The sequence below is a fragment of the Podarcis filfolensis genome (assembly GCF_964270895.1).
Source record: "Podarcis filfolensis genome assembly, chromosome: 16".
NCBI lineage: Eukaryota > Metazoa > Chordata > Lepidosauria > Squamata > Lacertidae > Podarcis > Podarcis filfolensis.
The window spans coordinates 2,687,644-2,709,776 of record NC_139620.1 but is presented as its reverse complement, the minus strand read 5'-3'; the positions used below and the strand labels follow the sequence as shown (position 1 = coordinate 2,709,776).

At 46.9% G+C, this 22,133-nt stretch overlaps 1 protein-coding gene across 1 annotated transcript; it reads right to left on the bottom strand.

Annotated features, from left to right (window-relative positions):
* Positions 1 to 5,149: 5,149 nt before the first annotated feature.
* MRPL9 (mitochondrial ribosomal protein L9) lies at positions 5,150 to 21,874 on the bottom strand. Its single transcript, XM_083591568.1, has 7 exons — positions 21,743 to 21,874; positions 20,491 to 20,650; positions 16,728 to 16,852; positions 9,251 to 9,301; positions 8,008 to 8,109; positions 6,693 to 6,776; positions 5,150 to 5,593 (listed from the first exon to the last, which is right to left on the bottom strand). The coding sequence occupies exons 1-7, from the start codon at positions 21,833 to 21,835 to the stop codon at positions 5,474 to 5,476; spliced, it is 735 nt and encodes a 244-aa protein (XP_083447694.1). The 5' UTR covers positions 21,836 to 21,874; the 3' UTR covers positions 5,150 to 5,473.
* Between the last annotated feature and the right edge of the window lie 259 nt (positions 21,875 to 22,133).

The window sequence follows — 22,133 nt, the reverse complement described above, 5'->3', positions numbered from 1 at the left end:
GATACCCAATGAACCCTCTGCTATTTGTGACGCATGTTCTTTGAGGGATGTGCTTTGATATCAGGCTCAGGGGACAGCCCAGAGATGGGCAGGGAAGGCAGGGCCTTTAGGATACCTGCAGGATACCTGCGCCACAAGGACGTTAGTTACAAAAACAAGGTAGTTTGGGGAAATGGGTGGCGAGAGGCAGAATTCGCTTAGCGGTTCGAGGAGTCGAGGGCAGGATGAGGGCAGACAAGACAGGGGAACGCCCTCGTAAATCACCCAGAGGTGTGATTCGGCTGCCACCTGGTGGTGCCAAACAGGAAGAGGGGGGAAATTTACGTTGTCAGGGCTATAAAATGAATAAAAATAGCAGCCAAACTGTGAGGAGGCAAACACCAACAAAAAAGGGGAGGTGAATCTCTGCTTCATTAGTGCAGATTGCCCTTCCCCTCTGCTCACAGCTCTCCAAGACTCCTAAGAAAATAATAATAATAATAATAATAATAATAATAATAATAATAATAATAATAATTTTATTACTTATACCCCATTTGGCTGGGTTGCCCCAGCTACTCTTGTGTCTAGGCCCTGAGCTCTCACTAGGGTCCCAGATGGCATTTGTTTCATTATTTACCGTATTTTTTGCTCTATAAGACTCACTTTTGCCTTCCTAAAAACTAAGGGGAAATGTGTGTGCGTCTTATGGGGCGAATGCAGGCTGCGCAGCTATCCCAGAAGCCAGAACAGCAAGAGGGATCGCTGCTTTCGCTGTGTAGCAATCCCTCTTGCTGTTCTGGCTTCTGGGATTCAGAATATTTTTTTTCTTGTTTTCCTCCTCCAAAAACTAGGTGTGTCTTGGGGTCAGGTGCATCTTATAGAGCAAAAAATACAGTATATCCTGCTTTCCTATTGGAACAAAGCTGCTCAGAATTTAAGAAAGGGGAGAGGGCAATGGTGACCAAGAACTGGTGGCCACCCCTCTGGTTCCACTGGTGAACCTCTGGAAGAGCCGGTGTAGCAGTGTAGCAATGCCAGGCCAGGACTCTGAGTGACGAGGGTTCAAATCTGCACTTGGCCATGAAGTTCACTGTGTGCAAGCCTTTGGCCCTATCTGAAGGAGCGTCTCCACCTCCATCGTTCTGCCCAGACACTGCGGTCCAGCGCTGAGGGCCCTCTGGTGGTTCCCTCGCTGCGAGAAACCAAGTTACAGGGAACCAGGCAGAGGGCCTTCTCGGTGGTGGCGCCCGCCCTGTGGAACGCTCCCCCATCAGATGTCAAAGAGAACAACAACTACCAGACTTTTAGAAGACATCTGAATGTTTGATGCATTAAAAAGGTAAAGGTAAAGGGACCCCTGACCATTAGGTCCAGTCATGACCGACTCTGGGGTTGCGGCGCTCATCTCGCTTTATTGGCCGAGGGAGCCGGCGTACAGCTTCCGGGTCACGTGGCCAGCATGATTAAGCCAATTCTGGTGAACCAGAGCAGCGCATGGAAACGCCGTTTACCTTCCCGCCAGAGTGATACCTATTTATCTACTTGCACTTTGACGTGCTTTCGAACTGCTAGGTTGGCAGGAGCAGGGACCGAGCAATGGGAGCTCACCCCGTGGCGGGGATTTGAACCGCCGACCTTCTGATCAGCAAGTCCTAGGCTCTGTGGTTTAACCCACAGCGCCTTTAATGTTTTGTTGGAGGCCGCCCAGAGTGGCTGGGGAAGCCCAGCCAGATGGGTGGGGTATAAATAATAAATTATTATCATTATCACTTCGTCTCAGCCTGACCTACCTTGCAGGGTTGTTGGGGGCACTACAGAGAAGGGGGAGAGCTCTGCATATGCCGCCTTGAGCTCCTTGGAGAAAAAGAAGATATGGAGGAAATTCAATAAATAAATGCTAAATGGCTGGGGAGTATCTACAGGGGATGGGGAAGAGGCAGTAGGCCACACAATGGCAGGAGAACACTGCAGGGATAGCTAGCATGGCTTCTTCCAGAAATTGTTGCCAATGGTCAGGCATGCTGCTAGCCACAAGGGCTGTGCCCTTTCTCTCCAGTCGGAGGCAAAAATGCTTCTGAAAATTGGTTGCTGGAAACCACAGGAGGGGAGAGTTTGCACGCTTCCCTTTGAGGCGACTGGTTGGCCCCTGTGAGAACAGGAGGCTGGACCAGATGGGCCATTGGCCTGATCCATGAAGGCTCCTCCTGTGTTCCTATGCGATGGGAGTCCGGCAAGATGTAGAGGACCGAGGGTTAAGGCACCCCTGAGCTAGCTGAGGACGGGTGTCTAGACTGTGGAGCGGACTCTCTCAGAAGGCAGCTGACTCTCCTTCGCTGGACGTTTTTCAGCAGAGGCTGGGAGGCCGTCTGTCAGGGATTCTTGGGCTGCAAGGGGGTTGGACTGGATGACCCCTGAGGTCCCTCCTGTGCTGTGCCCGGGGGTAACCTGGGTAACAAGGTCCAGGTCTGGTCCCGAATCCAAGGGTTCTGCGAGGAGTCAGTCCGGCAGGGCCAAGGCAGGAAACCAGGCAAAGTCAGGCACAGGATCACAGGCAGGTTCTGGCAAACAGCAACGTTGCTCCTGCAACCTGGGGCAGGTCCGGAAGCCTTTTATCTCTGTCGGGGGTAACGGCCGGTCCTGATCCCCCAGCGACTCACCTCCCTGTTTCACCTGAAGGCGAGCAATCCTCCTGCGAGTACTCAGGTCTCTCCTTCTCTCAGACCTTCGTCTCTGCAGCTCGGGAGACGTCGGTGGGTTACTAGACCCAGAGGCTGCCTCAGCCTCTCCTGACCCAACCGGTAGTAGAGTAGCTGTAAGTGATGGCCCAGCTGGAGGCAACGAGGTCATCCCCACATCTGGAGCCAGGGCAGGCTCAGGCCCCTGACTCGGCCCAGTTGCTGTCTGTTGCAGGGGAACCTGTGCAGACTGGGACTCTTCAGAATCAGGCCCCAGACTTGGTTCAGCTGCCGCCTGAGGCAAAGGATCTGGTGCGGACTAAGACTCCTCTGGCTCTGAGTCCATCACACCTCCCAACTCTACCATTCTATGACCTTCCAGGTGCTGTTAGGATTCCCAACTCCCAGCAAGAGCGACGGAACTGGGGGGTCCAACCACATCTGGATGGCACCACGCTGACCGACTGCGCTTCACAGCAAAACCAGTGTGTGTGTGTGTGTCTTTACGGACTCGCTAGCGGATGGCCAGATATTTGCATCCCAGTTGGGAGATCAACTTCCCACATCCGTCCCATTAAAGGACGAGACAGGGGTCAGTGCGCCACACCCTCTCCCTCCACCAGCCCCCCCCCATCCTCTGAGCCGCCTTCCCCTCCCTAGCTTGGAAGAATCATCCTCTGACATTATCTCGGGAGTCACCTTGACGAGGTGGGACGTCAGCCTCGCCATAACTGATGGGCCTTCTGCGGCAAAGGGCCGAGCGCCTCTGTGAATATTCATGGCTGTGTTCCGTCTCCCACCGGCAGAGAGAGCCCCTCCGCCGGCCCACGTAAGGGCCTTAATGACACTTTTGGCAGCTTCCCCTGCTTTGCTTTTAAGAGGGAGGAGGGGAGGACGAAATAAAAAGCTTTCCCAGCTATCTTCCCCGCGGGGAGGACGCAGCAGCACGCCCACACTTTCTTCCTGCCCGGGCCGCTCCAAGCGCTTCGCGGCTAAAGTGAGCGAAAGCTTGTGCTTCCCCTCTCGGGAGGGAGGGTGGTTTTTTTTAAAAAGGAGGAGGCAGAGGGCCCCATCCATCATCTGAAGGGCTGGCTCCGAAGGCACACCGCCCCAGGCGTGAATTATTCCAGGGCGCGCTTCAAATGCCATTGTTCATGCCGAAGGTGCGCAATGCTGTAATTAATGGCTGTGGAGAAGGAGAGACGCAGACCCAAACAGGCGAAAGTCCACAGGCTGGGCTGCCAGGTGTTGTCCAGGATGGAGCCATCGGTTCCGTCTCCTTTTGCACGACCCGGGGAAGGGGTCGCCAAGGCGGCAAAGTCTCCTTAGTGGCGGGACACACCGCAGAGGAAGATGGGTCGCTGCCGCAAGTCCTTCCAAGAGTTCTGTTCTTGAAACGTTCGAAACTTCAGCTGGGGCACAGCTCAACCCACACAGACTGCCAGCAGCTCTCCAGCGTCTCAGGCAAGGATCCCAGTCCTATCGGGAGGTATCATTACACAATGACCCTAGCACCTTCTGTATGCACTGAGCGACGGTGCTTCCTTTAAAAATAAAGCAAGATCCCAATTCTCACAACTCTGGAAACATGATTCTGATGATGCATGGGTTTCTCCAATCCACAAGCGCCTCTTCTCTAAAAGGTAAAGGGACCCCTGACAGTTAAGTCCCGTTGCGAACGACTCTGGGGTTGAGGCGCTCATCTCGCTTTACTGGCCAAGCGAGCTGGCGTTTGTCCGCAGACAGTTTTTCCGGGTCATGTGGCCAGCAGGACTAAGCCGCTTCTGGCAAAGCAGAGCAATGCACGGAAATGCCTTTTACCTTCCCACCGGAGCGGTACCTACTTATCTAGTTACACTGGTGTGCTTTCGAACTGCTAGGTTGGCAGGAGCAGGGACCGAGCAAAAGGAGCTCACCCCATCGCGGGGATTCGAACTGCCAACCTTCTGATCGGCAAGCCCTAGGCTCTGTGGTTTAGACCAAAGCACCCCTCCTCTAGCCTGCTCCTTTTCCTGGGTTTCTGCCCTCGCAACTCGTTCTCCTCCTGACCGTCTCCCTGTTTTCCCTGGGACCTCTCCCTCTTCAAACCTTCCCATTCAAGCCTTCTTCCACCTCTTTGCTGGGATATTCTGCCAGCCCCGCCCCTCTAGAGGAAACCGGGGGAAACTCAGCCAATGGCAATTGACAACTGCCGCAGCGTCAGGGCAAGAACAGCCAAAGGCAAATCTGTAACCTTTAGGGTCAAAGCAAGGCTCGGCCAATGGCAGATCAGCGGCTCCCTTCCGTCTCCACACCCCGCGACCGAGGCAATCAGTGGAGGCCAAGTCCTCCATCGCCATCACAAAACCCTTTCAGTGCTTTACTATCCAGATGCCCTCCGACATTAAGAGAGGAGACACAGATTGCCTCAGTGGCCATTCTCTCTCCAACTCTCCCTCCCGGTCCACAGAACAGGGATCTTGACTGAGCTTACTCACTGCAACCAGGAAGAATTTCTGATTTGGAAACGTTTTTATTCGTAAGAGACTCGACATTCTGTTGCTCCTCAGGAGAGGAGAGAAATCATAGAACTCTACTTGGTGTTATCTTCTTACTCGAGAGAAACACGTCCGTCAGAGATGCCTTTGAACGTTTAGGACAGGGGTACACCCCCCAAAAAAACCTCCCACCAATCTGACGATGATCTTGTCCAAACCCGATCTGACGAAGCTCCCTGGATCTCCTGAGCTGCGCAGGCAAGCTGGGTGCTCCCCAGTTTCCATCGCTTGTTTTGAGAGCCCCCGCTGCTCCCTTCTCCTCCTGGGGTGGGGCAGACTTCAGTGATATTGCTGAGGAGCGTCTTCTGGCTGAGCCAGCCAGACCCTGTAGCTTTCGGGCTTGGGTTCTGCAAACCGCACCACAGAAAGAGGGACCCGGACGGTATCGAGGTCGTTCACCTGCAAAAGGAGGGCAGAAGTGGGACAGGGGGCCCGGGTGTGTCCCCCAGAGCCAAGACGACGACAACGGTCAATCAAAAGAGGAAATGGGGAGGACGTTTAAGCTCCCCTGCTGAGACTACGACTGCCTTTCCCCATCCCTGGCCAGCTGGCCAGCTATGGTCCCTTTCCGGCAGACGGCTCGGCCACAGGACTCTAACTTCCAGGCTGGACTATCGCCCCTGCAGGAGGCAGTGATGGCCTCATCCAGCAGGCTCTTCTTAAGCTTTCATTATTACTGCCATGTGCTCTATGTGGGGCTGCCCTTGGAGATAATTCAGAAACTTCAACAGGTCCCAAACACAGTGCCCACATTACTAGCTGGGGTTTCATTTAGATGAAATGAAATGAAATACTTTATTGTCACTTGTACAACTTGTATACAGTGAGATTACACGAGCACCCCCCACTCAGCTCTCTTAGTCTTAATTTAATCTTAATTAATCTCTTAGTCTCATATGACGCCACCATTTTAAAACAGCTGCCTGGGCTGCCAGTTTGTTTCCAGGCCCAAATCAAGGTGCTCACTTTAGAGTTTGAAAGCCCTAAATGACTTGGGCCCCAAATATTTGAAATATCATCTCCCTGTACCCCACAGACACTCTCGGGTGCTAGGATCAGTCGAGAGGTCCCTCTTGGCAGTTCCAACACCCTCAGAAATTTTGGGGAGTGTGCCTCAGTCTGGGGAGGGAGTCTTCTCTGTGGCAACCCCCTAACCTGTGAAATTTCCTCTTCTGGCACCTTCAATATAGAGCTTCTGTTGTATGCAGAAGACACGCCTCTTTCCTCCAATACCTGAGATATATATTTTTTAAGATCCACCCTAATCTTGCTCCCATAACTTGTTTTGAACTGGCTTTCATATTGTACTTCTTAAATTGCTGGGACCTTGTGGTGAAGAGTGGGCAAAAAACCCTGAATAAACAAAGAAACAAACAAACGTATTTTACACAATACATGCATCATCTACCCTGGCATTTTGGAGAAAAAGAGGGCACAATTTTTCTATTACAAATATCCCAAACATTGACCTGCGCCAATGTACAGGAGGCAAACTTACCGTAACTTCGCACCAATATTCCCCCAATTCTGTGATGGGCTCATCCGGAAGCTTCAAGGTATGCGGCAGAACCACGACCCCGAGCTGGAAGGACCAGGGCACAGCGTTATCAGAGCAACCCACTTCAAGCGGGGCAGGGGCACGTTGTCTGAGACCTCCGCATCCCCTAGGAAAACACCTCCTCTCCCCTCAACCCTACCTGCAAGGATATATGCCGCCAAGAGCCCACCCTTATCAGGTAGAGATCAACTCAACGAAATGCTCTTAAAACCCTCCGTTGCTATACCTCACCACCCCATAACTCTTTAGGGCTCTCACCCAAACATCCTTGCCTTTCTTTTTTTGCAAATGGAAAAACGCTGTCACAAATCTAATGGGCAAAACAACAACAAACCTCTGGTTAGGCGAAACATTCAATAAGCACACAAGACATAACTGGCTGTACGTTTGAAAAAAAATAATATGTACTATTCATTGTATTAAATTGTAGATTACAACAGAAGTAGCTCAAAGTTCACCAAAAAAAGTAGAAGACCCAGTGGATCAGTTCATTCTCTAATCGGTTTATGCATAAGGTCCATATATGTGAAAGTGTCTATTCCACCTGTCTGTTCATGGAGTCCAACAATCCACACAAAAGGTTGTTGCAGTTCCACAGAATCCTTTCACAGAGTCTGAGACAAGGATTTCCGGAATATTAGCCTTAAATCGCCGTCTTGGGCTTCATCAGTAGTATAAACTCTAGGCAATGCAAATAAATACAATATCGTAATATCACACCTTTTTACAGCAAAAATAATATAAAAACCGTCAACAACCATACATACCATATATGATATCACAGGACAGTGGATCTTATAGCATAGTAGTAGCTGATGTAAACAGCAACTTTTACGGAGTGGAGTTATATGGACAAGGACAATACTGATTCGAGTAACAGGTGTTGGCAATCAACAGATACAAAATTTATTTCTTAAAAGTGACCCATATGGCACAGCAGAAGTAAAACAAACTTAATCCATGCTCAGATGTTATAAACAGTAATGCAACTCATACAAAAATGTAATCAAATATCAGAAGATATTATTTTTTTCAAATGTACAGCCGGTTACGTCTTGTGTGCTTATTGAGCAAATCTAATGTGCAGCATGGCCATTTTGGCCGACGATTCCCATCAGCCCCTGCCAGGACGGCCATTTTTGTACTACAGCTCCCATCAGCCAGCCCAGGACTGTGTTGAGAGGACCCCGCCAGATCCCCTCCATTCCCCACGCCAGGAAGGCAGGACGCCAAGGGCCGCGCAGGCGGGTCTCACGTTTCTCAGGAAGTGCCGTGCCACGATCTCGTGGGTCAGCTCAAACTGCTCGCAGTCGTTCACTCCGACTTCCAGGGTGCACTTGCGCAGGAACCGGACGGTCTGAAAACCGGGAGAGGAACAACAGAAAGCCTTAAGAAAAGAAGCCCTCCAAAAAACTACACCCGGAAGATCGTCTTTCGCCCATGGCAGAACACCTGCTTTGAATGCAGAAGGTCCCAAGTTCAATCCCAGCATCTGGGGCTGGGGGAGGAAACCCCCCCCCCAAATAAAAACCCCTGGAGAGCTTCTGCCCATCAGTGTAAATGCAGAGCTGGATAGGCCAGTGGTCTGGGCTCGTGCAACTTCCTCTGTTCCTATTTATCAGCCCTTCATTCAGAACAATGAGGACTAGACTCCTGCTTTTCTTTCAGGGGAAAGGCTTAGCTCAGCGGACAGAGCAGAAGGCGCCAGGTTCAATCCCCGACAACTCCAGGTAGGGCTAGGGGAGACTCCCCAGTCTGAACCCCTGGAGAGCCACTGTCAAACAGAGTAGACGAGACTGAACTAGGTGCACAGGCAGTCTGTTCCCTCTTCCTCATAGCGCTGGGTCCTCCTGCTTGTACCATTTGACTGGGCTTTTGCATATTTAAATGTGAGGTGGGGTTTCCTGGCCAGGAAGGGGAGAGATGGCCTGCTGCCGCCCCTGCCCGGCCAAAGAGAGAACTGCAAGGGAGAATATACAACGCTACCTAAATACTGAATTATGAGAGTTCTCTGCAAGCCCCACAGGCATTGACCACACTACCAAGTGGTTGCTATTTTTATTATTATTATGAGACGTATTGCTCACTCTACGCCACAAGGCCTCCCGGTGGGCCACAACAGTGTACAACAATGTATGAACGCAGTACAAATTCACTGTTGTACTCCATGTACAAGATGTTTCAATGTACAAGGGGAGGTTAAGGCTATCTCCAGCTTTCCCACCCCGCACCCCCGCCCAGGAATCCATGATTTAGGAGCTCTCACAAGATTTGCAACGTTCACAAAAGCGGCAAGCACTCGGACACATGTTGCCATTGATCTGGTACTGCCAGGTTCTCCCTCTTGTGCCAGGTAGGGAACTTGGAAGAGTTTTAGTAAACTTCACTTCCCAGCATTAGATTTTTGTGCTCCGTTCCTGCTTTCAGGTTTCCCACTAGGGCATTGTCCTACCAGAAAACTGCATTTACACATACGCCGCAGATCTGCATCAGTTTACCTTTTCGCCAGTGTGGGTCTGCAGCCTCGGCAGTTTCCCTTCCTGACGTAACTAAGGGGCGGAAAAACAGAAGAGAGATCAAGGACGAGCGAGACAGCATCCATATTGTCCCACTCAGCCCAGGTGGACCGAGGCTACAGGCATACCCATATCAATATTGAGGAGGGGTGTAAAATAAAATCATGCACTTTCAGGAGAAAGCAGATAATCTTTTCTCCCTTGCATATAATACGAGAGCACGGGGCCGTGCAATGAAGCCAGATAACGAAGATTCAGGGCAGAACAATGCACTTTTTCATACAGCAAATAATTAAATGATGCTGCCACAGAGAATATGTTGATGTCCACCGATTTTGTTAGCTTCGCAGGCATGCATCATCCTCAAATCCACCTTTTTGTACACAATTCTGGCCAACAGGCATTTTTGTTTTGTTTTTGCAATCTGTAGAGACATAGAGGTTTCTCTCACTCTCTTATCATAACTAGAAGTTGGGGACATCCAATGATAATAATAATAATAATAATAATAATAATAATAATAATAATAATAATTTATTTATACCCTGCCCATCTGGCTGGGTCTCCCCAGCCACTCTGGGTGGCTTCCAACCAAATAACAAAAACAATACAGCGTCAGACATTAAAAGCTTCCCTAAAGAGGGCTGCCTTCAGATGTCTTCTAAAAGTCTGGTAGTTGTTCTTCTCTTTGACATCTGGTGGGAGGGCATGTCACAGGGCGGGTGCCACTACCGAGAAGGCCCTCTGCCTGGTTCCCTGTAACTTCGCTTCTCGCAATGAGGGAACCGCCAGAAGGTCCTCGGAGCTGGACCTCAGTGTCCAGGCTGAACGATGGGCGTGGAGACGCTCCTTCAGGTATACAGGACCAAGGCCGTTTAGGGCTTTCACGGTCAGCACCAACACTTTGAATTGTGCTCGGAAACATACTGAGCTTCAGAGATTCAGTCCAGGCAAAGGGAAAGATCTCTTCACACAGTGTGGTTAAATTGTGACAATCAATCCCACGAGGGGCATTGAAGGCCCCCAACTTGGAAGGCTTCAGGAGAGAACTGGACAACTCCTTGGAGGTGAAGCCTATCAATGGCTCTGCTCTGCTGTCACTGTCAGAAACTGCAGAAGGTGCTGCTGTTGTGATTGTGGGGCATCTGGGGTGCCTGGTTGGCTGCTGTGAAAACAGGAGGCTGGACTAGATGGGTCCCCTTTGGCCTGATCCAGCAACCAGGCTCTTGTGAGGTTCTTATGGAACCTCCAAGACCAGAGGCAGTCTATCTAGATTTCTATTTTTTTTTTTTTAAGATATTTTTATTAAACAATTTTTTATATAACAGAAACAAGACGTACATAAACAAACATTCAACAATAATAAAACAAAAAAACACGTACCACTTCATAACCCAATTTCTAAACCTTTCTTCCTCGACCTCCTCTTACTTCCCGTTTCTGTATTCCAAATTCTTACAGTTTTTCAGCGAAATCTTACCTTATTTTATTATAAATTTATGCTAATCACCCTTATTCTCTTTGTCATAATCATTACTAATAGTAACCATTTATTTTAGTCCAACATCATTCTAACTGTCTCCAATTTTATAATATTTCTTTAAATAGTCCTTAAACTTTTTCCATTCTTCTTCCGCCGCTTCTCTTCCCTGGTCTCGGATTCTGCTCGTCATCTCTGCCAGGCTCATATAGTCCATCACCTTCATCTGCCATTCTTCCAGTGTGGGTAGATCCTGTGTCTTCCAGTACTTTGCGATGAGTATTCTAGCTGCTGTTGTAGCATACATTAAGAAGGTTGTATCTGTCTTTAGCACCCCCTGGCCGACAATACCCAAGAGAAAGGCCTCTGGTTTCTTAGGGAAAGTATATTTAAATACCTTTTTCAGTTCATTATAAATCATTTCCCAGAATGCCTTAATCTTCGGGCATGTCCACCAGAGGTGAAAGAATGTGCCTTCCTTTTCCTTACATTTCCAACATTTATTATCAGGCAAATGGTAGATCTTTGCAAGTTTGACTGGGGTTATGTACCACCTATAAATCATTTTCATTATGTTTTCTCTTAAGGCGTTACACGCCGTAAACTTCAACCCAGTGGTCCACAACTTTTCCCAGTCAACAAACATGATGTTATGACCAATGTCCTGAGCCCATGTAATCATAGTTGATTTAACCGTTTCATCTTGTGTGTTCCATTTCAGCAGCAGATTATACATTTTTGACAAGTTCTTAGTGCTGGATTCTAACAGTTCAGTCTCTAGTTTTGACTTTTCCACCTGGAAACCTATTTTTCTGTCTAATTTAAACACTTCATTTATTTGATGGTAATGTAACCAATCTCTCACCTTCTCTTTTAGTTTTTCGAAACTCTGCAATCTCAGTTTATCCCCTTCCTTTTCCAAGATTTCCCAGTATCTTGGCCATTTCGACTCCATATTTAGCTTTTTAACTGCCTTAGCTTCCATTGGTGATAGCCATCTTGGAGTCTTATTTTCCAACAAGTCCTTATATCTAACCCAGACATTCAGCAGTGCTTTTCTGACAATATGGTTTTTGAAACTTTTATGCGCTTTAACCTTGTCATACCACAAATATGCATGCCACCCAAAAATGTTATTAAATCCTTCCAAATCCAAAATGTCTGTGTTTTCAAGAAGCAGCCATTCTTTAAGCCAGCAGAAAGCTGCCGCTTCATAGTACAATTTAAAGTCTGGCAGGGCAAACCCCCCTCTTTCCTTTGAATCCGTTAATATCTTAAATTTTATTCTGGGCTTCTTGCCCTGCCAGACAAATTTAGATATATCTTTCTGCCACTTCTTGAAACAGTCCATTTTATCCATTATCTGCAATGCTTGAAACAAAAACAACATTCTTGGCAATACATTCATTTTTATAACTGCAATTCGACCTAACAAGGAAAGCTTCAAGTTTGACCATGTCTCTAGGTCTTTTTTCACTTCTGTCCAAGTTTTTTCATAATTGTCTTTAAATAAATTCACATTCTTGGCTGTCATATTCACACCCAGATATTTCACTTTTTTAACTACAGTCAACCCCGTCTCATTCTGAAACCTTTCTTTTTCAGTCTGTGTTAAATTTTTCTCCAATACCTTAGTCTTTAACTTATTCAATTTAAATCCTGCCAATTGACCAAACTCTTGGATTATTTCCAAAACTCTTTTCGTACTAGCTTCTGGCTCCTGTAATGTAAGTACCAGGTCATCTGCAAATGCTCTCAATTTGTATTGTTTAACTCCGACCTGAATCCCTTTAACCAACTGGTCCCTCCTGATCATATTAAGCAAAACCTCCAGGACCGATATAAAAAGTAATGGGGAAATAGGGCACCCCTGTCGTGTCCCTTTTTCAATCTTGAACTCTTCTGTTATCACATTATTTACAATTAATTTTGCTTTCTGTTCAGAGTATATTGCACCTATACCATTTTCAAACCCTTGGCCTACCCCCATCCCCCGGAGGTTCTTCAACATAAAACTCCAAGAAATGTTGTCAAAGGCTTTCTCGGCATCCACAAATATCAAAACAGCCTTAGTGTTTATATTCACTTCCAACTTCTCCAAAATGTCAATTATATTCCTTACATTATCCGACAAATGCCTTTTCGGGAGAAAGCCCGCTTGGTCCCCATGAATCTCCTCCATCAAAACTCTTTTCAGTCTCTTTGCTAAAACATCAGCAAATATTTTGTAATCCACATTTAGTAAGGAGATGGGTCGGTAGTTCTTAAGTTGGGTCTTTTCAGTCTCTGTCTTTGGTATAAGTGTAATGTAGGCCTCTCTCCACGTATCGGGTGCCCTTTTCCCCTTCATAATCTCGTTGCAGACTTCCTTCAAAGGTTGTATAAGCCCTTCCTTCAAGACTTTGTAATATTTGGAAGTCAGTCCATCTGGTCCAGGTGATTTGCCCAACGTCATGTTTTGAATGGCATCTTCTATTTCCTGTGTTGATATCTCCTGATTCAAAATTGTCTTGCTTTCCTGCGAAATCTTTTTCAGCCCATTTTTCTCGAGGAATTGTTGTATATCTGTTTCATTCTGCGGCCCTTGTGTATACAATTGTCTAAAGTAGCTCTGGAAACAATTCCTAATTTCCACTGGGTTACATATGTTCTTTCCATCCACTTCTAAGTTTATTACCGTGTTGAGTTTTTGTCTCTTCTTTATTTGCCAAGCCAATAACTTGCCACATTTATCTGCAGATTCAAAAGTCTTTTGTCTCATTTGTTTAATTTTCCATTCTATTTCTTGATTCATCAGTTCCGTGTATTGTGTTTGGTACAATTTGATTTCTCTTAGAATCTCTTGCGACTTTGGCTTCAATCTTAATTTCCTTTCCCCTTCTTTTATCTTATCCAAGATTTTCTCTTTCCTCTCATTTTGCTTTCTTCTCTTTAATGTATTTTGTTGTATCAAAAACCCTCTCATCACGGCTTTGCTTGCATCCCATACTATTCTTTTTTCTACTTTAGACCTTAGGTTAATTTCAAAATAATCTTTCAAAGTTCTTTGGGCCTTTTTACAGATCTCCTCGTCTCTAAATAGAGTGTCATTCATTCTCCATCTAAAAGAGCCAGTTGTTGTTTGCTTCATCACCATCTTTACTGCATTATGGTCGGAGAGAGTTTTTGGGCAGATTTCCACTTTCTTTATATTCGACGCCACACCGCTAGTCACCCAAATTTGGTCAATCCTAGTCCATGTCATTTTGGCTTCAGAAAAGAAGGTTCCCTCTCTCTCTAATGGGTGTTTTGTTCTCCAAATGTCAATCAAATCCATATTGTCAGTCATTTCAAAAAAGGTTTTTGGTAGTCTTCCATCTTTTGTGACTACCTGTCTTTGTGCTTTGTCCATATTTGTTGAAACTACTCCATTCATGTCTCCCATCATGATCAATTTATAGTCCATATAGTCCGTTAAAGTCTCATGCAACTTCTTAAAAAATTCTGTTTTCCCTTCATTTGGTGCATATACCCCAACTATCAAAAATTTTTCTCCTTGAAATTGAATTTCAATTGCCAAATATCTTCCTTGGTCATCTTTAAAGATTTGTTTCGGCTGCAAATTTTCCTTTACATAGATCACCACTCCTCTCTTTTTTACTTTGTCTGAAGATATAAATTCTTGTCCCAGTCTCTTGTTTATTAACAATTTTCTATGTGCTCTTGTCACATGGGTCTCTTGTAGACAAATCAAGTCCAAATTATCTTTCTTTAAAGCATGAAATATATTTTTTCTTTTTCGAGGGTTATTTAGACCATTACAATTCCAAGTTAGAAGTTGCAAAGCCATGATGGGGTTATTTAATTCCTCCTACAGCTCCCAATTGTTATTCGTCCTTTGTCGATGGTTCTGTGTCTTTATCTAATCTTGAAGGATGTCCTTCTCCTGGATGGGTCTCTTTCTGTAGGTCTTCCTCGTGTTCTCCCAAGAACTTGTCTTTATCACTCACTGTTTTTATTCTTCTTTTCTTTCCTTTGTACTTAAAAGACAAGCCTTGGGGAAACTCCCACCTGAATAGTATGTAGTTCCTCTTCAGTAGTGTCACCAAATCCTTGTAAGGGCCTCTTGCATCCAAGATGCTTTTAGGGATGTCTTTAAAAATCTCAATATAAAAATCCTCAATCCGAAGGGTTGTTTGATAATGCAGGTTCAATATTTTATCCCTCTCTTCTTTGGATCTTAGAGTTATCAAGCAATCTCTAGGTCTATTCTTCTTCTGCCTTGTTCCCAACCTGAATGCGCTCTCTATTTTAAATTCTTCTTCTTTCAAATCTTGCTTCCAAAAGTCAGAAAACTCTTTTGTCAAATAATCCACCAAGTTGTCTCCTTCTTTTTCCGGCACAAGTCTAATCCTTAGGTTTTTCTCCTTACGTTGCATATCCTGCATCGAGAGTGTCAGTTCATACTCGTCCAGTTTCCTGTACACCGGTGGAAGTTTCCCTTCCACAGCCGTAGCAATTTCCTTCGCTTCTTCAGCTATCTTTCGCGTTGTAGATGAATCTTCCAATAGTTTCCCAATTGCTTCTGCATTAGAGTTCACTTTATTTCCAAGGTCAGTTATACTTTTTGTATTCAGATCAATTTTCCCAGAGATTTCTTCAATTTTCTTATTTGTTTCCGCACCTTGCTTCTTTAATTCCTCTAAAGAGTCACTTATTTTTCCCAAGGCCTTTGTAAACGCATCTTCTGAAGACATTGTTTTCACTCTTGCCTTTGTCGCAGCTGCAGTTGCCGGGGCCCCTGATACAGAGGCCCTTCTTTGCATAGAAGAGTCCACTTTGTATTGTCTACCAGATCTCAGAGTTGTTTCTTGTGAATCTTCTCTCTGTTTACCATCTGCCATAACAAAGTCTTTCATTCAAGGTCATTCCCACACTCTTAAGCTGTCAACAATAAAGAGTTCTCAGGTTTTAACTTCCACTTAGTTGCTGAAACAACCAAATCCTCTAGAGGGCGCCAAATCAGTTTCTGAACTTTAAATTGTTCCCACACTTCCAAAAAGCAAAAGCCCTCCAAATCCCTTACTTTGTAAAAGATCCAAATTGAAAATGTCCTGCAAATGACTTACTATGTAACCAAATACGATGTTTCAAGTTGAGAGTAACCAGAGTTTATATATCAGTTACTTTTTAACCTTATTTGTAACAGCCGTCCTTAGTCGGTGTCTTTCCTCTTTTTGGCAGTCCGACCCCCAGGTAGATAAACAGCGGTAATCAGTTCAATCTCCTTTAATTTAGGCAGGAAATCCCTTTAAAGTCTTCTTCCCCCCCTCCCCTGCCTTTTGGGGGGGAGTTCTTTACTTGGTGTTGGGTTTCTTAGCTCGTAAAAAGCTCCTGTCAAAAGTTACAGCTTCACTGTCTTCCGCTTTAATCTTGCTGCAGGACGGTAAGCAGACTTCCTTTTTAGTACTTATCCGTCTCGGTGCCCAAATTCGTAAATTTTAACGTCCAATTTATGATGCAAACTCAATCCTACTCACGGAAAGTTGCTCTTTTTTAATCCAAAATCTTCGGAAGAAGTCAGCGCTCTCCGCTGTTGGCGACGCGGCTTCGCTTCGCAGGCTGGGTGTGAGCGACTCTCAGCACCGCTCCCCGCACCCTCGGCTGATCTGTAGCCTTTAAAAAGGCTATTTCACGACGTCGGGAGGGGGGCAAAGGTGCCCGCCGAGTCTCCGGTTCACAGGCTACGCGCCTGTGACTTTTGAGGGTCCTTGCTCCGCCGTGAGCAACAAGACCCGAACCCGCGAAGCAGATCTCTCCCGGAGCTCCGGGAGAGATCCGCCATTCAGCGATTGCGCTAACCCGGAAGAGTCTATCTAGATTTCTAGATTATATGGGGCATTTGGCTGTTGTGAGAACAGGATGCTGGACTATGATGAGCCCCCCCCCCCCCGGCCTGATCCAGCAGCCAAGGTCTTCCAGTGTTCTTATGGCACTCACCCGGTTTTCCTCCTCAAATATCTTCTTGTTTTCGGGAGAGGCGTAAACGGCTTTGTTCTGGTTGAGGAGACGGCTGCGGCCGAAAGATTTGGGTACCAGGACCGTGTCGCCTCGGCTCCCCACATCTGCGAACGAGAAACGTGGAATGTTTTCACCTGCAAAGTGGGGTAGGAACTAAAGCGCTCTCCCAAAACACAGGGCAACAGAGAGAGAGAGAATATGCTCCCTTTACAAAACACACCCGGTGTGCAATTCCTTCCAGACTATATTTTGAAAAAAAATAATGAACGAATTCCCATGCCCCACAAATAACCCAGAGATGCATTTTAAATAAAAGCACACATTCTACTCATGTAAAAACATGTTGATTCCCAGACCGTCCGCGGGCCGGATTTAGAAAACACGAACAAATAAATATATTGGAGCTATTTTTCTTTTAATATAAAGCACAAAGTCCACAGAAAGCCCTGGACCCTAATGAAGGAAAATCAACTTAGAAACGTATTTATTTACATTGGATGCTTTGTAAGGAATGAGAGGGTAAGTCCTTGCCTTTTTGGAGGGAAGCAACAATCTAGAAATCAGCACAAGGAAGTCAGCAGGAAGGAGAGGGAGGCAGGAGGAGAAGACGCTGTTATTTTATGTATACGGTCAAAACTGCAGCATAGCCCAGTGGCCGAGTGTGGACCGCAAAGCACCCACTCCCAAATTCCCATGTTCCTTCAGGTGTGAACACCTGAGTCCTCATGTGCCTGCCCTGTACCACTCAGGGACATCCAAGAAAGCTGAGTGTTGGAAGATTCAGGCCCCAAAAAGAGGGACAGGCTACTTTTATGCAGTGCATAAAAGTGTGACGTGGCAGCTAAAAAAGCCAATGCAATTCTGGGCTGCATCAATAGGAGTATAGCATCTAGATCAAGGGAACTAATAGTGCCACTGTATTCTGCTCTGGTCAGACCTCACCTGGAGTACTGTGTCCAGTTCTGGGCACCACAGTTCAAGAAGGACACTGACAAACTGGAACGTGTCCAGAGGAGGGCAACCAAAATGGTCAAAGGCCTGGAAACGATGCCTTATGAGGAACGGCTAAGGGAGCTGGGCATGTTTAGCCTGGAGAAGAGGAGGTTAAGGGGTGATATGATAGCCATGTTCAAATATATAAAAGGATGTCACATAGAGGAGGGAGAAAGGTTGTTTTCTGCTGCTCCAGAGAAGCGGACACGGAGCAATGGATCCAAACTACAAGAAAGAAGATTCCACCTAAACATTAGGAAGAACTTCCTGACAGTAAGAGCTGTTTGACAGTGGAATTTGCTGCCAAGGAGTGTGGTGGAGTCTCCTTCTTTGGAGGTCTTTAAGCAGAGGCTTGACAACCATATGTCAGGAGTGCTCTGATGGTGTTTCCTGCTTGGCAGGGGGTTGGACTCGATGGCCCTTGTGGTCTCTTCCAACTCTATGACTCTATGATTCTACCTCTTTGCAAAAAAAATAATTTTTGCACTCTGCGTATGCTCAGTGGCACTCTTGACATGCTTTTATTTGGGGTTGCGGGGGGGGGGGAGGTGGGTTTTTGCTACCGTGTCACGACAGGCAAGAAAGAGAGAGAGAAAAAGGAGTGGTAAATTAACCCTGGGGGAAGAAAGAGTGCCGGGTGTCCCGTCCCCTCGCCGGCTCCTCCCTCCCGCTCTGCCCGCCCCGCAGTCGACCCACCCCGGCGGGCGGAGCCAGGCGAGGCCGAGGCTTCTGCGGGGCCTGCGCGAGGCGAGGCGCGTGAGGGGAAGGGCGATGCTGGCGGCGGCGGCGGCGAGGGGCCTGATCCTGGCAGGGGCCTCCCTGGGGGTCCCGCTCGTATGTAGGGGGCTTCGCCTCTCGGCCCCCCTGGTGAGGAAGGAGGGGGGTAAAATGTATGGGGGGGAGAGGGGGGTGGCTGGGTGGGTCTCTGGGGAGAAATATTTTAAAATATTAGATTTTGGGAGAAATATAGGGGGTGGGGGGTCTTTGGGGAGACTGCTAAGGGGGCGAAAGGGGGCAGCCTATCTAAATGGCGGCCTTTAAAACGAGGCTCTTTGGGGGGCGACGGAGGTTGGGGGTCATTTCAGAGAAATTACAGGGCGGGGGTGTCTCTGGGGGTCGCTTTTTGGGGAGGGGAGTCTCAGGGGGCAGGTGTGGGGCTGCATTAATCTGCATTTAAATCTATGCCTTTGCTGCCTATATTATATTATTATTATTATTATTATTATTATTATTATTATTATGTGTGTGCGCGTGCGCGTGCGCGCGCGCGAGAGAGAGAGAGAGAGGCTTGACAACCATATGTCAGGAGTGCTCTGATGGTGTTTCCTGCTTGGCAGGGGGTTGGACTTGATGGCCTTTGTGGTCTCTTCCAACTCTATGATTCTATGATTCTATAACGAATAAACTAGGAAACCTGCTGCTACAATTTGGGTGGCTTTTTAAGAAGATGGGGCAAATTCGTGGAATATAAAGCTATCCATTGCTACTACCTGGTGATCATCTAATGTTTATTGGATGGATTTCCCCCCTAAATTGATTTTTGAATTCTGAATTTATTGTTACTCCCGTTTTATACTGTATTTTATGCTGTTTTTGTTGCATCAATTAAGTGTTTTAAATTTGTTGTTAGCCGCCCTGAGCCCGGTTTTCTGACCCGGGAAGGGCGGGATATAAATAAAAAATGAATCAATCAATTAATTAATTACTAGCCAGCATGGCTGTGCTCTGCCTCCAGCCTGACGCAGCAGCGTCATATATTCTTGTGTTCTTTAAAGGAAAAAAGCATGTAGAAAATTATGGAGCAACATGGGCAAGTAGCTTCCAAGTGATTTTTGTGAAATGACCGCAAGTGTGTCTATTTTTCCCGGTGCTGAGGAATGCTGCCTGCTGCTATTAGACAGCAACAACGTCTGCTCTTGTGTGTGTGCAAAATCATTATTGTGAGATTGCCACAATGAGGACTAGCAGGACCACAGCTGACTTCCTATGGTGAGCATGAGGTTTTTGGGAGCGGCTGTCTACGTGGAAGCCGTTTTGTATTATGCTATAGTCCCCCAAACACCCATTTTGGGACTGCCGCCTCCAGCACCCTCTCTCCAACTTCAGCATATTCCCACTAGTGCAAAAAAGGGCTGCCCCCCCGCGTTAATTCCTTACTCCTTAAAAATGAACCAGGGGCAAAGGCACACCATAATCCGACTTAAGTGTTCACACAAAAGGAGGCCTGGCCCAAGCTCACCGTATTTTTCGCTCCACAAGACAAACTTTTTTCTTCCTAAAAAGGAAGGGGAAATATCTGTGCGTCTTGTGGAGCGAATGCGTGGTCCCTAGAGCCGAATTACCCAGGGGCAAAAAGCAGATCATGCTTTTTTTTTTTTTTGAAAGAGAGAAGTGGGTGTTGAAAGGAAGCAGCTGATCGGCAAGCGATCAGGGAGGGAGATAAGGGACGCTAGAGATAAAGGAGGCTGCCTAGGAGCGGGGAGGTAAAAGCCCATGGATCCTCAGGATTTTTGCATTGGGTCACCCCAAATTCACCATCAGCTCATACAGCATGTCCATGGGCTACAGCCTGCACCACAAAAACCATACGTCCACTGTTTCGTTCAGAATATTTTTTTTCTTGTTTTCCTCCTCTAAAAACTCGGTGAGTCTTATGGAGCGAAAAATACGGTAAATTCGGATTAGCATGGGCTTCTGCGTCTTCTGCAGAACGGCACCGGATGTGCAAGTAAGATGAGGAGCTACGTACCGTCCACGGTTTGGGTGAGGATGAGCTCCAGAGGCTCCTTGGGTTTGTGTTTGGTGTCCTCCACCAAGCGGTAGACCTTATACCGGCGGTGCTTAATCCGAGGCTCCTGGCCCACCTTGCTCAAAGGCACCTTCCACCAACGCTCCACGATGCACGTTTCCTGAACAGCGGAGACAGAGAACTTGGGATAAGTCACCAACACCTCCGCTCTGACACAGCCGCTCGGACTGCCTCCTCGCCACTCCCTGTTAGGAGGCCCCCTCTCTAAAAACAAAGGTTCTAGTCCTCATGGTTCAAAGACAAGAACCGGGAGCTGCCTTGAGCCGAAAGCAAGTTCCTTTTTTTAAAAAAAATTATTTGCTATATACTTATTACATACATACAGAAAGGAATACAATTACATAAATTATAAAATTAAAATTCCAAAAATACAAAAAAAACCCCAAACCATACAAAAATTCCAGAAATACAAAGTGGAAAAATAAAATAAAAAGAATAAGGATATACAAGAAAGAAAGAAAGAAAGAAAGAAAGAAAGAAAGAAAGAAAGAAAGGAAGGAAGGAAGGAAGGAAGGAAGGAAGGAAAGGGAAGGGAAGGAAAGGAAGGAAGGAAAGGAAAGGAAAGGAAAGGAAAGGAAAGGAGAGAAAAAAGGTTGACTTCCTTCGACCACTGTACAGGTTCTCTAATCTCATATTTTGGTTGTCTGTAATCATTTTTTACTTTGCGAAGAGGCAATTTGTTTACCTGTGAAAAATGGTGATTTTCTTGAGTAAAAATGAGAGTACCCCTAAACATTTTTTTAGAAGAAAAGCACTGGGGACACACACACATATATATACACATATACATATATATACATCTACATATACAGTGGTACCTCGGGTTAAGTACTTAATTTGTTCCGGAGGTCCATTCTTAACCTGAAACTGTTCTTAACCTGAAGCACCACTTTTGCTAATGGGGCCTCTGGCTGCTGCCGCATGATTTCTGTTCTCATCCTGAAGCAAAGTTCTTAATCCGAGGTACTATTTCTGGGTTAGCAGAGTCTGTAACCTGAAGCGTCTGTAACCTGAAGTGTATGTAACCCGAGGTACCACTGTGTGTGTGTGCCCCCTTAGCAGTCTCCCCAAAGACCCCCCACCCCCTATATTTCTCCCAAAATCTAATATTTTAAAATATTTCTCCCCAAAGACCCACCCACCCCCCACCCCCCTCTCTCCCCCCATACATTTTACCCCCCTCCTTCCTCACCAGGGGGGCCGAGAGGCGAAGCCCCCTACATACGAGCGGGACCCCCGGGGAGGCCCTTGCCAGGATCAGGCCCCTCGCCGCCGCCGCCAGCATCGCCCTTCTCCTCACGCCCCTCTCCTCGCGCAGGCCCCGCAGAAGCCTCGGCCTCGCCTGGCTCCGCCCGCCGGGGTGGGTCGACCGCGGGGCGGGCAGAGCGGGAGGGAGGAGCCGGCGAGGGGACGGGACACCCGGCACTCTTTCTTCCCCCAGGATTTATTTACTCCTTTTCTCTCTCTCTCTCTCGGCTATCGTGACACGGTAGCAAAAACCCACCTCCCCCGCCGCCCCCAAAATAAAAGCGTGTCAAGAGTGCCACTGAGCATACGCAGAGTGCAAAAATTAATTTTGCAAA

Bases quoted from the DNA above. Each gene is read 5' to 3' on its own strand.
- MRPL9 (XM_083591568.1), bottom strand. From the start codon at position 21,835: ATGCTGGCGGCGGCGGCGAGGGGCCTGATCCTGGCAAGGGCCTCCCCG. The intron at 6,777-8,007 runs GTGAGACCCGCC...TGGTCCTTCCAG, and splicing joins CACGGCACTTCCTGAGAAAC to CTCGGGGTCGTGGTTCTGCC. The intron at 5,594-6,692 runs GTAAGTTTGCCT...CTCCTTTTGCAG, and splicing joins AATATTGGTGCGAAGTTACG to GTGAACGACCTCGATACCGT.